Consider the following 16,486-nt stretch of genomic DNA (forward strand, 5'->3'; position numbering starts at 1 on the left):
TAGGGCTAAAAATATCCGGCATGCGGCAGGTTAATTAGTTCATTTAGGTTAGCTGTTTGATGTGAATTTGAATTTTGTATGTCAAACGTTTTTGAACCGTACTGGTTTTCTCATAACTTATCAAACCTTACACAATTATTTTAATTTGTGTGCTTTATTTAACTGTTTAAGGGGAACAAATAGTTATGAATGACTAGTATACCAACAGTGAACGTATATAACTCACAGATAATTTAAATTCAAAGGAATCATTGCCTAATTATAAAGTTCCGTCAGTAATGATTACATTCAAAAACAAAATAATCCACAAATAATTAAAAACTACCATATATATATATATATATATATATATATATATATATATATAAAATAGGCTATATAATGTGTGATACATACTCCATAATCTTTATTAAAGTTTCTTTTTACTTTTTTAATATAATTTGATATCGAACTAGTACCAGTGCCATAAAAAAAATGCATTTATATTAGGAAATCCATCTCACTTCATACACTCGGGGAAGCAGTGTGGTAGCATCTTACAGAGCTTTAACTGTTACAGAAGAGTTCGTTGAAATTGCCACATGATATCCAGCATGAATGTTATTGGATTAATTTTAACATCTGCCGATGATTTATCATAAGTATTAATGGCATTGATACCTCCGGATAAATGTATACAGCTTGGGAGAGACTTGTCTTAGTGACATGGATTACTGAAGGGTAGTGCTATATATATAACCTACCCAGTTAAGAAGAAAAGCAATCTAGCCTTAGTTTATGAAAAGCGTTCGAGGAAATAAGAAGAAATATATAAAATACATCTTGTTTGGTTAACTGCAGTTCTCGTTTTATTTTTTTTTTTACTTTTCTTCCTTGGTCGTGTATTAAATATCTCGATAAATTATTTTTCCTTTTAAAAAGTTATCTCGATACCCTTTTAACTGATGAAGAACAAGTTAACGGGTTAGTATGGGTTAAGGCTTGCATAATAGTTGCATTGTTCGTGACCTTATGGTTCGTTTTCTTTTCTCATCTCTACATATTTGCTTACTTCTACCTCCTCAGCTGATTTGAAACCAAGTTGAAAAAAAAGGTAGCCTAATCCGTAAAATCAGAATACCGCATTGTGAAGGTATCTGACACTGCTGCTTTAAGTTGACACTGTGCAGTCATTGCACGTGTATGTATGTTACTTGATTCTTTAGTACATTCATTATTTTATACACTTCCATCTCGCACAGGGCCAGTCAAGTCAGTCTACAACAAGTGGTTATTGCACGTTCATCAATTAATCCTGAGAATTATGATGATGTCAACATAGTTCAGTTTTAGACGCTTGAACTTTCCTCTACCGAGGCCCCATGTCGTTCTTCGTTTTAGCAAGGCCTCATATGGTCGCCAATCTCTACTTCATACTGTATTCAGCCATATCACTTAGACTATACTGAGTCTATTAATGTCTGCTCACGTTCGTCCCCAAGTGTAACTCCACACTGTCGAACAAGTATTTGCCAACTTTCTTGTTTATCATAGCATACGCCCACGTGAGCATTCGTTCATGTCCTGGGACTTTGGTAGTGGATGCAGGCTTCAATATCTCCACTGCAGCCATTCACATAGCAAGTGTCAAAGGAAGAGAGGTAAGTTGCATGTGCTGGAATTATTGTCATTCATGGCCTCTTGCGGGAAAAATATGTAATGGCACCCATTTGAGCCTTCATAAAAACCCATATAAGTTCGATTATGCTCTCCAGACCAGCCGTGTATGCCCACTAACTAAGTTTCCTAATGTTTGTTTTCAAAGTGAAACACCCTCTTACACTTCCCCCCCCCCCTTTTTTTTTTGCTATCGGCTTCCGGTCCGTAGGCACATGTCATTAAGCCAATATTAGTTTTACATTTTATTTTATAGTGTTTTTTCATTTTATTTGGATCTTTGCGGATTAAGTTCATAGGTACATAACAGTAAAACTAAGCTAACCTTCTAACACTGCAAAAAAAAAACGCTACCCTACATTACCGCCTAAAATCACAAAGAGCTAAACCTTCCTCAATTTTCGCTATGCTAACACTAATGGATGAAATATATCGCCCAACACAACACCACCAACTTTACAATTGTAGTGCTTCTCTACATTGCACACATGCACTCATCAACTGCTGACTGTCAGGTGAGGCACCTGTATTAATGGGGATATCAATATATGAAAGAGAACCTTATTTTTTAGGAATGATTGTGGGTTAGCTGGCAAAGATAATGCAGTGTTCATTGAGAAAAATTCAGGAAAAAAAAGAAAATGCTAATTTGAAAGTTATCCAAGTTAAGAATAATTATTTGAATATACACCCCTGGAGGTAAGTATTCGAACACTATAATCATTTTACATTTTGGTTCAGTAAACATAATGTAGGAATCACCTAGCACGATAAAATACATATTATTATTATTATTTTTATGTGTCCGACATTGGGCATTTTTTTTTTTTTATGTGAGGAAGAAGGAACCAAAGGCAACGAGCCTGCAATACTATTCCTTCCAAGAGAAAAACAAAATATAAGAGAGAGCCAAATTCAAGATCCGATCATTTCCAGATGCCTGGACACACTGCGTTTGAAAAACTGGAGATCATAAGAAGTAGGAAATACAGACAGAGGGAGACAGTTCCAGAGTTGACCTGTTGCATAAATGAAGGACTGGGAGTAACGGTTAACTCTTGCATTAGAGAGTTGGACAGAAAAGGGATGAGAGTTTGCTGCTAGACGGGTGCTATGCGCCCGTCGTAGGGGTGGAGGAATGCATGCAAACAGTTCAGAGGAGCAGTGACCATTGAAGTAGCGATAGAAAAGAGATAAAGATGCAACAGTGCGGAGAAGAGACAAAAGTTGAAGGGAGTCAGTAAGAGGAGGAGAGTTAATGAGGCGAAAAGCCTTTGACTCCACCCTATTGAGAAGGGCGTATGTGGGGAGCCTCCCCACACATGACAGTTGTACTCTACACAGGGGCGGATGAAACCCCTGTATAGAGTCATCAATTGTGCAGGGGTAAACAAGGAACAGAGTCGGCTTAGCACATCCAATCTCTTGGAAGCAGATTTTACAAGAGATATAATATGATCTTTCCAAGACAAGTCCTAAGTAAATGAAACCCCAAGCATGTTCAAGGATGATGCAGGATTAAGCTGAATATTATCAAACATTAGTGGGTATACCTTTGGAAGATTCTGTTGGGTTGATAGGTGCAAAAACTGAGTCTTTGATGTATTAAAAACAACAAGATTATTTTTACCCCAGTTAGAGATATGAGCCAAGTGAGACATTAGGTGTGTCATAGCCTCATCCTTTGTTTGTTGAAGTAACTGCTGAGATGGACGTTGCGGGAATCGAATGGAAAGGTGAAGGGTGGAGTCATCAGCATATGAGTGGATAGGGTTAGATGTACAGCTTAGAAGGTCATTGATGAATAAAAGGAAGAGAGTTGGTCATAGGACAGAGCCCTGAGGAACACCACTGTTAATAGATCTAGGAGAAGAACGATGGCCGTCTACAACAGCAGCTATAGAACGACCAGAAAGGAAGCTAGAGATGAAGGCACAGATAGAAGGATAGAAACCATAAGAGGGCAGTTTGGGAATGAAAGATTTATGCCAGACTAGATCGAAAGACTTAGAGATGTCAAGTGCAATGGCAAAGCTTTCGCCAAAGTCCCGAAAGGAGGATGACCAGGAGTCTGAAAGGTAGGTGAGAAGATCGCCGGTGGAGCGTCCCTGACGGAACCCATACTGATGATCAGAAAGAAGGTTGTGATAGGGAAGATGCTTTAAAAATTTTTTTATTAAGAACAGACTCGAAAACTCTTGAGATACAGGATGTTGAAGCAATTGGACGATAGTTAGAGGGTTGGGAATGGTCACCCTTCTTTGGGACTGGCTGAATGAGAGCAAACTTCCAGCAAGAAGGAAAGGTACAAGTTGACAGACAAAGGCAAAAGAGTTTGCCTAGGCAGGGTGTAAGCACAGAAGCACAGTTCTTGAGAACAACAGGAGGGACTCCATCAGGCCCATATGCCTTATTAGTATTGAGGCCTGTGACAGCAGAAAATACATCAGCTGAAGAAATTTTAATGTCAGCCATGAAGAAGTCAGAGGGGGGAAGTGATGGAGGAACAGCACCGGAATCGTCTAAGGTGGAATTGGAGGAGAAAGTCTGAGCGAAGAGATCTGCTTTATCAGTAGAAGAAATAGCTACAGAGCCATCTGAGTAGAAAAGAGGAGGGAAGGATGATGAGGTAAAGTTGTTAGAAAGATTTTTGGCAAGGTGGCAGAAGAAGCGGGAAGAATTCGAGTTAGAGAGTTGAGAGCATTTAGTACAGGTGAAATTATTTTTAGCAGAGCGAAGAAAAGACTTAGCACGATTCCGGGCAGAAACGAATAAAAGATGTGATTCAGGGATGGGTTGGCTCCGGTACCTTTTATAGGCCCTCTCCTTGTTGCGGACAGCATTAGAACAAGCGTGATTAAACCAGGGCTTTTGTGCATTAGTCAAAGGATATGAGAAAGGAATGTATGCTTCCATGCCCGAAAAAATAATCTCTGTAATGCGCAAGGCACACTCAGATGGCTCCCGGCAATGGAAGCAATAATCATTCCAGGGTAAATCAAAGAAGTACCGCCTAAGGGCCTCCCAGTCCGCAGCTCCAAAGTGCCACAGATGACCTTTCTTTGGAGGGTCCGCAGGCCGTACTGGAGCGGTAGGACAGGTTAAGGTGATAAGGTTGTGATCGGAGGAGCCCAACGGAGAGAAAAGATTAACAGTGTAAGCAGAAGGATTAGTTGTAAGGAAGAGGTCAAGTATGTTGGAACTCTCTCCAAGGCGATCAGGGATATGGGTAGGGTGATGTACAATCTGCTCTAGGTCAATAAGGATGGAAAAGGTGTAGGCTTGTTCACCAGGTGGATCAGTGAAAGGAGAGGAGAGCCAAAGGTGGTGGTGAACATTGAAATCTCCTAGAATGGAGATTTCAGAGAAAGGAGAAATGGATAGAATGTGTTCCATCGTAGAAGTAAGATAGTCAAAGAATTTTTGATAGTAGAATTAGGAGTCAAGTAAACAGCACAGATATATTTAGTCAGTGAATGACAGGAAAGCCGAAGCCAGAGTGTAGAGAATTCGGAAGAATCAAGTTCAGTAACACGTAAGCAAGATAAGTTTTTGCGTATATATACACACACAAGCCACCTTTGGCTTTGAAATGAGTATAGAGAAAGTAGGAGGATACAGAAAAGGGTCTGCTGTCAGTTGCCTCAGGCAGCTGAGTCTCAGTTAGAAAAAGAAGGTGAGGTTTAGAGAAGGAGAGGTGGTGCTCAACAGAGTGAAAGTTAGAGGAAAGGCCACGAATGTTGCAGAAATGAAGAAGAGAGTCAGACAGTGGTTCCAGGCATCTTGAGTCGTCACCGGGAGAGGGGCAGAAGGTGGGGGCATTTATGGTCCCCCCCCCCTGGGTACTCCGAGGCTATGTTATTTGATGCCATTTTTTCTTTTTAAATTTTGAAAAGGAAGTGTGGTGTGTAATGTGCATGTAGTTTGGTGTTGATAGAGAAACTTGTACTGGAGAGCATGCTGGCCTACTCTCTGTGCTACTGAGACACTGATAAAGTTCAGCAAAGGGGGATGGTCGGGACCTAGTCCCGAGGGCTGATGAAACGTGAGCTCCAGTTCTCGCTATCATCAGCTTTCCATCCACCTTGGGAGTACTGCCCTGCTCGACTGGTGCTTCACAGCCTGCTCTCAAGGCCCAATAGCCCTCCTACATCCCATACACCTCTCTACATGTCACCATTTCGGCGCTAACACTCACCGTCCATAATGAATACATGCTAGGGCTGTCTCATACAGGACTGATGTATTGGTATTAGCAGGGGTGTTTTTACGACATGTCGGCAGGTCTTCTGGTAGATCAGTAAAGTCTGATTTCATGAAATTCTAATCCTTAAACTGGTCCCTGCCCCAGTGGGGACTTGAACCTGGGTCTGGTAGGACTGCAGGCCACCTCTCTACCGACTGAGCCACCACCTCCCCCCTGGAGTTGAGAGTTGTAAAATTCAGTAAGGGCGTGCACTGTATACTACAGTACTACTTGATTATTTTGAAGTAAGATCACGCATATAAAGAACCATAGCGAGAAAACATAATCGTTAGTGCTTTTTCAGAAATATATCTCCCCAGGTGGAGAGTTATTTCTATACATTTCTTTATTTTCCTTATGAAATATTGAGAAAGAGACTATTTGTTTCAAGTTTCATAGTGCACTAGACCAAACTGAGACTATTTTGAGACTACTGTCCCACAAATTTCATGACAAACCTTTTTTTCCCCCCAAAAAAATCATATTTGTTCGTGCCTATCTTAAACAGACGAAAAATATCTTAGCGCTTATATCGTGTGTATGTATGTATATATATATAGATAGATAGATAGATAGATAGATAAAGAATAAAAGTCCATTAATCCGAACACTGATAGTCCGAAAATCCCAATATCCAAATTGTTGAAGAAGGCTGACAAAAACTTCAAAAGTAGATAAAAAAATCAAATTTAAAAATTCAAACTGGGTGCCAAATGCACTGAAGTGCTGAGCGGTGTCGTCATGGAAGTTTCATGGAAGGATGCTTCTGTATATTTTGATAAACTGGTGAATTTCGTTGAACAAAATAATCATTACAATGGGGCTGAGGTGATCAATATCCATATCTTGCGAAACGAGTTCTACAAGAAACATGCGCAGGCTGTCAGGCCGGCTGATATCTGTGACTGACTGAAGTGCCTGAGCAACCAGGCAGGGGCCGGATACTCAAAAGGTTTAACGGCAGCTTTTGTGCCAAAGGCGCCATTACACATCGCCTTTTCGTGAAAGGTGCATACTCAAAACCATTGCTGCACGTGGATATTGGAAAACATGGCTCATTAGCACCTTATGGGACCGGCAGGATCGGGGGAGCCCTAGCGATAAAAAGGCACCTTCCTGAACAACAACAAGTCGAGGATGATGTGTGTGGTGCTCCTTGCTCGTATTTAGATGAATTACAGGTTCATTACATTATTTGGAATGGAATGGTTTGCATCAATAGTAGTTACTGGGTAGCAAGATATCATTTTCTAGTAATAATAATGTAACTGGGGAATATGTGCGGTATGTGGATGTAGTCAACTCGGCGGTAGAGGCACATTCTGTTTAATGCTCTTTCTTCAATACATTTAGCCATAATTCATGCTACACCAATGTGTGTCTAATGTTACAGTTGTTTGCTCAGTGCATATAGGTATTTATATTCACCAATATATTAACAATTCAGTGTGATTTCTGCTGGATCTGTCGCCCGTAGCATAAGCCTAACTTACCAGCTTCAGCTTGAGGTATTGCAGTACTTCAGTTAATAGTATTTGGATATATTAAGTTTTCACCCTAATAGTTACTGAGCTGAAAGAAGTCAGGTTGCCTATTTGCAGATAAATTTTATATTGCAGGGAATGTGTAGAAAATGTATCTAATTTTATGAAAACTCTAGTTTGTTTGTGAAATGGAATTTAACTTGGGTTGATCATGGTTATATTAGTGTAAATGAAGATTGTAGTTAGGTGAGGTTAAATTACAATATTTAAGAAGGGTTAGGCTAGGTTAGGTATGTTAATGTTAAGTTTGGTTAGTATAGGTTTGTTTAATAAAAGTTATGACTAGGTTATGGTAAGTTGCACAAAGCATAATCTAAATTAATCTAATCTAATCCAACCTGGCCATATTTAACCAAACCTGACCTGATTTTAACTGAAATCTAACCAAAATCATCCTGGTCTAAAAATCCATTTCACAGATTGACTAGTGATTTCACAAAATGACTATTTTCATAAGATTTCCTGTAACATTATAGGCTATAACCTGCTGTTTTTTGTTGCTGTGGTTGCTAAGTGAGTACGGTGAAGTATGTGGTTAGGAATGATGATTATGGCAGTCTAACTATGGTTTGGCTAGAACGTGTTTTATTTTATTTTTTTTTGTCAGTCACCTTTCCCCCATAATATCCCTTGAGCATTAAAACCAAATCCTCGTTGTGTTAAGGGTATGGCACCTAACCTGGAGGTGCAGAGGCCCTCTACAGTAGCATGCAACAAAGGAAAATCCCCACGACGAGTTTCCCCACAATTACATTTTGAATACAATAGGTTTGATTTGGATAGCTAATGTTATGATAGGTTAGGATAGGTAGGGATACTGGTAGGTTATATTAAGGTTTGTTGGCCAAACCTACACACATATCCCCTCAGATTTCCTCTTATGTTATATCAACTGAATTCAGCCTAAACTAACTAAACCTAATAATCAATTATGGCAGGAAAGATATAGCTTTATGGGAATGTTGTGCATGTGATGAGACATATCTGCTGTTGTAGTTGGGCCTATACGCTACAAGACAGACAAAAGTAAAAGAAAATTTGGCTTCAAACTGAAATGCAGTAATGCTGGTGTTTCTCCCATCTTTAACATAATATCTCTCCCTGCAATAGCAGCTCTTGTTCTACCAGTAGGTCTAGGAAATGAAATAGCAACTACTTTTCTTGCTTAGAGAAGAGGAATACTGGCCACACAAATACCTTGTTATATATACTTGTTTCAGGGGATTTGTTAAACCAGTGATTTCATGAAATCCCTAGGGAAATCATGAAATGAGTTAAAATTAGGATGGCCCAATCAGGGTTAGGATAATTTATGCAGCGGTTCGGTTAGGCTAGGATAATTGAGGCTAAGTTTAGGTCAGTTAGTTAATTTGGGCTGTGGTTTGGTTAGGCTGGGTAATCGAGGTTAAGGTTAATTAGGTAAGGATAGGTTAAATTTAATGTAGAAAGATGCTAAGTTGTTAATCGTTCATCTAAATTAACCTAACCTAAATAACCTAGCCTAACCTAAACTTAACCTAGATTGTCCTAGCCTAACCTAACTGCAGTCTAAATTAACCTAACCTTTATTAACCCATCCTAATTTAAACTAACTTCACAAATTCCTAAGGGATTTCATATAATCACAGGTTACACAAAGTCCCTGCCTTATACTATATATATATATATATATTTATATATATATATATATATATATATATATTTATATATATATATATATATGCACTAAATATTTAACCCACCCCATCCCGACCAATTTTCACCACTGACTCTCCCCAATCCCGACCAATTTTGGAAAAAAAAAATTTTTAGCTCATACCTCCGCTTGTGAGAAAATTCATAGTGAAATCGCTCACTTGAGGTTTAAAGTACTCGATACAGGTACCGGTACCCCTTACCTTATTGGATTTTCTGTTAGGATGGTGCCAAAGAAAATGAGTTCTATGGGAGGATAACTATTCCACATCAGTCATAAACGGTATTTCTTTATTTATTTGGTACGAATTTATATGTAGTATGAGAGTATATTGGTTTTCACATAGTAATATAGGTAATATAAGCTTTGTTTCACTCACTAAACCTGACCTTTATTGGCGACATTACCTGATCATCATTTCTGACTGTTTCTTCCTCTTTCTCCTCCACGTTGTCATCGATTAGGGAATCATTCTGGCCCTGAAATTCGTACCGTGGCATGACATGTCTTTACTGGCCAGGTAACTGATAACAGGTGAACTGCCGAGACAATGGCGTGCGGGGGGGGGGGCGAAGGAGGTCATGCGGGGTAAGGCATTGTCCTTGCCTGACATCTTGTAGAGGAAGGTGTCCCATGTATACGTACCAAAAATCACACGCGAAAATTGAAAATTGTGCAAATTAGGGACCTTGCAATTGATGCGTGTTTATATACTTCAACAGGACTGACAGTGACAATACGTGTGGACGTATATATACATGAACAGGACGCTGCAGGTTAAGGAAGGTGTTACTGAAGGTACTGTACACACATGAATAGACCGTATCTTTATTCTGGGCAGTGAGTTATGTGTCCCTCATATAACTTTGAAGTTAGCACGATTGAATCCCAGCTTATGTTTATTCACCATTCCCACAAAATATCACTATGAAAACGGAAATATGTCGGGACTACTGCGTTGCACCCTCACTAATGTTTTGTTTACGTCCGTCAGCTGAGAGGAAATGCTGCATTGCGATTGGTAGACACTTCCTAGGAGTATTTTTATAACGCTGCTGTGATTTTCTGGTGTATCAAACTGTGCTTTCTGAGGAAATTCGCTTGTCCATGGAAAGGCACACCACAGAAGCCTTCAAAATTGTTTGAGTATTGGAGTCGGGTGTGTCCCCAATGGCACCTTTGACTTGCCTTACAAAAAGGTACCGTTCATCAACTGGCGCCGTGGCAAAAGGCTCGTTTTGAGTATCCAGCCCCAGATAAATCCACTGATGGTTTCGGGACACTTCGCCGTCATGTCAATTCGCCATCACAACAATAACAAGACAATTCGCTGTCAGGACCATTTGCACCCTGGACGATTTCCCATCATTCTATAAATATACTTATTACTGATTAATTGATACTTTAATAACTAACATTCAGGGGGATTTTTCAAAGTCTATGTTCATTCAATAGCGTAGGCTTTGTATATCACTTATAGGTTGCATTTGTAGACAGTAATTAACTTGTTTCTACCTCTCTCTAAATGATTTTGAATTATATTCTAGCGTCACCCATAGCTGTCTTCATTAATATCCATTGCAACTACAACATCCTAGGTATATTTTAAAATGACTTTTAAGAGGTATAAGTATTCAAAAACTAGTGTACTTGCTGAATAAACTGATATGTAAATAAAAGAAGGGGAATCGTCCATATTTTGATGGTGAACTGTCTGACGAAGAATAATTGTGCTTTGACAATACATGCATAGTATTATTAACCCTGGACTTACTCTCTCTAGTTGGATTTATCAGCCTACAGCTGCTGTTTTCAACACTATGCATTACTGGCTAGTTAAACAACCCAAAACATCTCTTAATTTAACAATTTCAGTTCGTGCCTTCAGTAATACTTTAAGTAAAAAATTGTGTAAAACTTAATGTTAATATTGCCATATTGTATTATGAATGAATGAAAAGTGATCCGTTCGGTAAAATTTCAGTATAAACATGAAATAAAGTGTCTTAGGGGTCCCACCCAAAAATCCGTAAAATTTGATAATCCGAATGATTCTCGGTCCACTGCCATTCGGATTAATGGACTTTTACTGTGTGTGTGTGTGTGTGGAGAGAGAGAGAGAGCAAAACATGAATAATAAATCCCTATATCTATCCATATCACTCTACCATTTAAACACAGGCTGATTGATAGATATTGATATTTATTTCATTTTTTATGTTTTATTCGGTACACAAAGACATATTGAGAGAGACTACTAAATTTAACAGCATTTCATAATCTTTGCTGACAGAAGGTTAAAAGCTACCGTGCTAATTCAATGGCGAGAACTTCAACATCAGAGAATAGTGTTTAGACATGATTTGCTGAATCATCGATATGTTTGAATAGAAATTGTTGCCATCGTGTGTCATTTGTCCCTCCCATATATTCTTACATACTAGCAAGGTTTTTTTTTGAGGTGGGAAATTACTGAATTGTATTGTTGCAAGGTGGGGGGGCCATCATCCACCCACTTAGTGTAGCGGTACTCTGTTTTTAGGGGAGCACTGCATTGAGTGGCAAGCCAAATGATTTCCTGCAAACCAGGAAATCATTTACAACGCAGGGTAAAAACATTATAACTAACCAGCACCTGTTCCCTGCGTGATAACCAGTGGCATGGAGGAGGGTTAGTGCCCCTCCCTGAACAACAACTAACTAAAAATTGGAACCAGAAGTCTCGGACCAGGACTAACCAACAAGTGACGAGTAGTGAGCGAACAAAGGACATGGTACGGATTGCGACATGGAATGTAAGGGGTACAAATGATGAGGTGAAAAAGAGAGAGATATTGTCCAGGTGCTTGAAGATGTAAAAGTGGATGTATGTGGATTAACTGAAACTAAATGATGAGGAGAGAGAGTGTGAGAGAACGGCAGTATGGATAGGGTATATGTGCTGGAATAGTGAGAATGAAAGAGCAATAGGAGGAGTGTGTATTTTTGTGTGCAAGAGATGGAAGGGGAGCATTAGAGAGTATGGATCAGTTGGCTCAAGAATTGTGGGGGTAAGATTGAAAGTTAGACTACAAATGTGGGCGACTGTGTGTGTGCATGCACCAATGCAACATTGTCAAAGCAGAGTGAAAGAAGAGTTCTGGACAAATGTGGAAGCATGCATGGACAAGTTTGAAAGGAATGGGAGAGTGTTTTTGTTTGGAGACATGAATGGAAAAGTAGGGATGGTGAAGGTGGATGGAGTAGTTGGTGAGTGGGGTGTGCCTGCACAAGTGAATGAGAAGAGCAGTGCTCTAGTGTACCTTTGTGCCTGGAGGGGGTTGGTTATAGCCAAGACCCTTTTCAGACACAAAATGATCCACAGGTATACGTGGCGAGTGATGAGAAGGGTGGGTAGTGAGCTGAATGAACGGAAGACAATCTTTGATTAGGTGTGTATAGATAATAGAATGAGAAGTTGTGTAATGAATGCAAGAGCATATAAACGTTGGGGGAGTGGACTTTCTGACCACCACATATGGTTGTGAAAGTCAAGGTTGTAATGAAGTAGAGGAATAGAAGAGTGGAAGGACAGGAGGAAGTAATTCTTATAAGGAGGATGGAAAGGTTACACGAGGAGGAAAAAAAGGCAAAAAATAAGAGGGAACTGGATGAGCAATTGAAAAGATATGCCTTGGAACAGAAGGGGGACTTAGAAGGTGTGTGCAAGATATTCACAGAAGATATCTGTGCAGCATTTGAGGTGGTGTGTGGGGTGAAGAAAAGACGAAAGGAGGTGCAAGGAACATCATGTTGGAATGAAGAGGTCAGACAGGCTGTGGTATAAAAGAATAAAGCATATAGTGAGTGGATGGGAAACAGGGGTGTGGAGGAAGTTGAGAGATAGAAGAGAGAGTTAAATGTAAAGAGAAAGAGAGAGATGAAAAGATTAGTAAGAGAGAGTAAGAAGAGAGTAGTGCGGTATTTGGAAGGAATTTGAATATAAAGTGGAAGGAATGGAAGAAAATGTTCTGGAAAGAGGTACTGTAGAGTTAGACAGGGTGTTAAAGCAATTAGTCGGGGAGTGAAAGATAAAAATGATAGATTACTAGTGGAGAAGGGAGAAAGTGTGAGCACATGGAGAGAACCATTTAAGGAAATATTGAACATAGAGCATGAAAATAATGCGAGTATAAGTGGCTGGGGAATGGCTGCGAGATGGAAGGATGTGAGAAGAGAGAAAGAAATCAGCAGGATGGAAGTTGTGGAAGCAATGAAGAAAGTCAAAATGGGGAAAGCCCCAGGAATTGATGGAGTGTGTGATGAAATGCTGAAGCATGGGAGAAAGACAGTAGTAGACTGGATGTGGAATATGTGCAGATTGGCCTGGGAGGAAGAGAAAGTTCCGGAGCATTAGAAGTCAGGTATAATTATTCCCCTGTACAAAGGAAAAAGGGAAAAGAAGTGTGTGGTAATCACAAAGGCGTTTGTCTTCTTACTGTAATAGGAAAGGTATATGGTAGGATACTTTTTGACAGAGATACGGAATTAACAGAGGAATTATTTTCTGAAGAAGAGCAAGGACGTTTTAGAAAGAGAAGAGGTTGTGTAGATCAGATATTCATTCTTAGGTCTATAGTTGAAAAGTTTCTAGAGAAGGGAAAGAGGTTGTTGTATGCAGCTTTCATGAATTTGGAGAGAGCATGTGACAGGGTGAACAGACAATGATTGTGGAAATTAAGAATTGTTGAATGCCACGAAAAAAAAAGTATGACGGTGCTAAGGCTGCGGTGAGTGTGGACAGTGAACTGAGTGAATTTTTCTATTTGACGTTTGGTTTGAAACGGGGATGTGTCATGTCTCCATGGTTGTTCACTCTGTATGTGTATGGGGTTGTAAAAGAGATATATACAAGGTAGGGAAGTGGGTCTTGGAGCAGCTCTAATCAGGGGCACACCCGGGGAGGGGGGAATCGAAGGGGGCCATGGCCCCCCCCCCTGAAATTTCCTTCCTTGTAAGAAACGAAATGAATAAATAAAAGTGACTTGCATTAGATGTTTTTTTTCTAGCCATAATTTTCATTTTTATGGCCCCTCCCCCAAAAAATTTTCCTGGGTGCACTCCTGGCTCTAATGAGAGAGGGCAGTGTGTGGAAACTTCCTGTACTGTTGTTTTCAGATGGTACTGTGTTGTTTAGCAAAGACGAAGGGAAACTGCAAGGCTTGGCGAATGAGTCTGGCAGAGTGTGTAAGAAATAGAATCTAAAGGCGAGTGTAGGGAGGAGTAAATTCATGGTCTTCGACATAAATGAAGTCACTGAATGTACAGTGAGGTTGGATGAGGAGGAAATGGAAAATGTGCATATGTTGAAGTACTTGGGTAGTGTGATGAGTAAGGATGGAAATTTCGAGGGTGAAGTACTTGAAAGGATACAACAAGAAAGAAAGGTTGCTGGTTCTTTGAAGGCAGTGATAAGGAACAGGGAAGTGGGCATAGATGTAAAAAAAAAAAAAAAAAAGTCGCTGCATGACAGTATTGTGATACCAATTCAAATGTATGGAAGTGAAGCTTGGACCTTGCTGGAGGGACAGAAGTCAAGAGCGAGAGCAGTGGAAATGAGTTATATGAAAGGAGCATGTCGAGTCACATAGAGGATTAGACTGATAAATGAGGAAGTGAAAGAGAGTTGTGATGTGGATGTAAATGTGATAGGAAGCGTTATGAGAAACACATTTAGGTGGTCTGGCCATGTGGAGTGGATGGAGAGCGAGAGACTGACGAGGGGAGTGTATATGATTGAAGTGGAGGGGGGAAGGAGGATGGGGAAGGCCAAGGATGAGATGAAGGGATAGAGTGAAGATGTATATGTGAGTGGGGGTGTGAACTGGGAGCAGGACAGTGAAATGGCTGGGGACAGGGCGACATGGAGGCGATTTGTTTGTGGCTACTCATTATGGGATTGAGGCAGCTGGTAATAGATAAATATATTGTTGGAAGAGTGATAATGCATTTAATCGTGTTTCCCCTGATAACTGTGATTCATATGAGAGGTATTGCTGTTGCTGATTCCACACAGTTGATGGAAGTAACAAAGTTGGGCTCATAGCACTTTCTTGTGGTAGAATGTTGCTATATTTCCACGGTATTCCCGTACTTGGATTGTTGAGCAACGACCAATATCGCCGCCACTTTCTAAGCCATCTGTAAACTGTAGCAAGGCTGGTGTTTACATTCCTGGCTATGATCCGTGGCGGCATCCCTCGCTCCCACAGCAGAATGATCAGGGTCCGCACAGCTGCGCACGTCGGCTTGGTGCTCTCCTTCCTAGGCATTTTCAAAATCTGAGAGTGGGATCGGAGCTCATGTATGCAAAGTCGGTAGGAATCTGTTGCTTGGCATCTTTAGTTATTTAACTACATATGCAATTACTTGTCACACCTCACAGTAGATGGTAATAAAATTTTTACTAGGTGTCCCTAGAGGCAGGTTATGAAGATATTATTTGCACATGAGCTCGTTAAGAATTCAAATATGAATTATTAGAACCATATTAAAATAATCAGCCTCTTTCTCTTGCCAAGATTTATGCCCCCAAGTTCAGTTTCACGCCAAATGCTTGCTGGTGCAGTTGGCTGTGGGAGGGAGTTCAAGATAATGGTAACCAAAAATAAAGTTCTCATCCGCACCCTCCTTCGTCCAGTATGGGCCACTTGTACGAGTTAGTGATGTGAAATCCTGGCCCGCCACTCACACACCAAGAAGCATTTGTATGGAGTCAGCCACTGAATGGTCAGCCTGCAGAGGGCTAGGAGTCAATTCGTATATATATATATATATATATATATATATATATATATATATATATATATATATATATATACCTGGGCTACTTCCCCCAAGGAAAGGGAGGTAGGACGACACACTCCCGATTTACTCATACACTCGAGCACATTTATTTGCATCTTAGTCCCAAAGGGGAGAAGGGACAGATCCTCACCGCACCACACCACACGAGGGTCAACTGCACAGTGCAATCGGTGACATTCGCAGCAAAGCCCGATAGCAGAGCTGATTTACCTCTGCCACATCATAATAGACCCATCCCCTTACCCACACCTGACCTAATCAGCTGATTAGACAAATGTGGAAGAATATCCCCTCAGGGCTGCATCATCATTTATTCATTTACATTTTCTCTTCATTCATTTCTGTCACGCAAAGCCACTCTTCCTTGCTCAACAGGCATCCCTCTTGCATCTAACGCTATCTTCACACTGTCCATCCGTCCTATTCGTGGTCTTCCTCTCAGCCCTACACCTCTTGCATCAGACCTAGTTATCTTTTCCAACAATCGCTCATTATCCA

General features: G+C 40.3%; 1 protein-coding gene across 1 annotated transcript in view; it reads right to left on the minus strand.

Moving 5' to 3' along the window:
• The window catches only part of LOC145397114 (ionotropic receptor 21a-like), an 88,700-nt gene extending 73,247 nt beyond the window's left edge, over positions 1-15,453 (minus strand). Inside the window, exon 1 of the mRNA XM_080270315.1 lies at positions 15,352-15,453. Within this exon, the coding sequence (XP_080126441.1) occupies positions 15,352-15,453 (102 nt within the window). The remainder of the gene's footprint in view (positions 1-15,351) is intronic.
• Positions 15,454-16,486: the final 1,033 nt, after the last annotated feature.

This window comes from Coenobita brevimanus, chromosome 40, assembly GCF_032717465.1.
Source record: "Coenobita brevimanus isolate Jiangsu-jjx chromosome 40, ASM3271746v2, whole genome shotgun sequence".
Taxonomy (NCBI): Eukaryota; Metazoa; Arthropoda; class Malacostraca; order Decapoda; family Coenobitidae; genus Coenobita; species Coenobita brevimanus.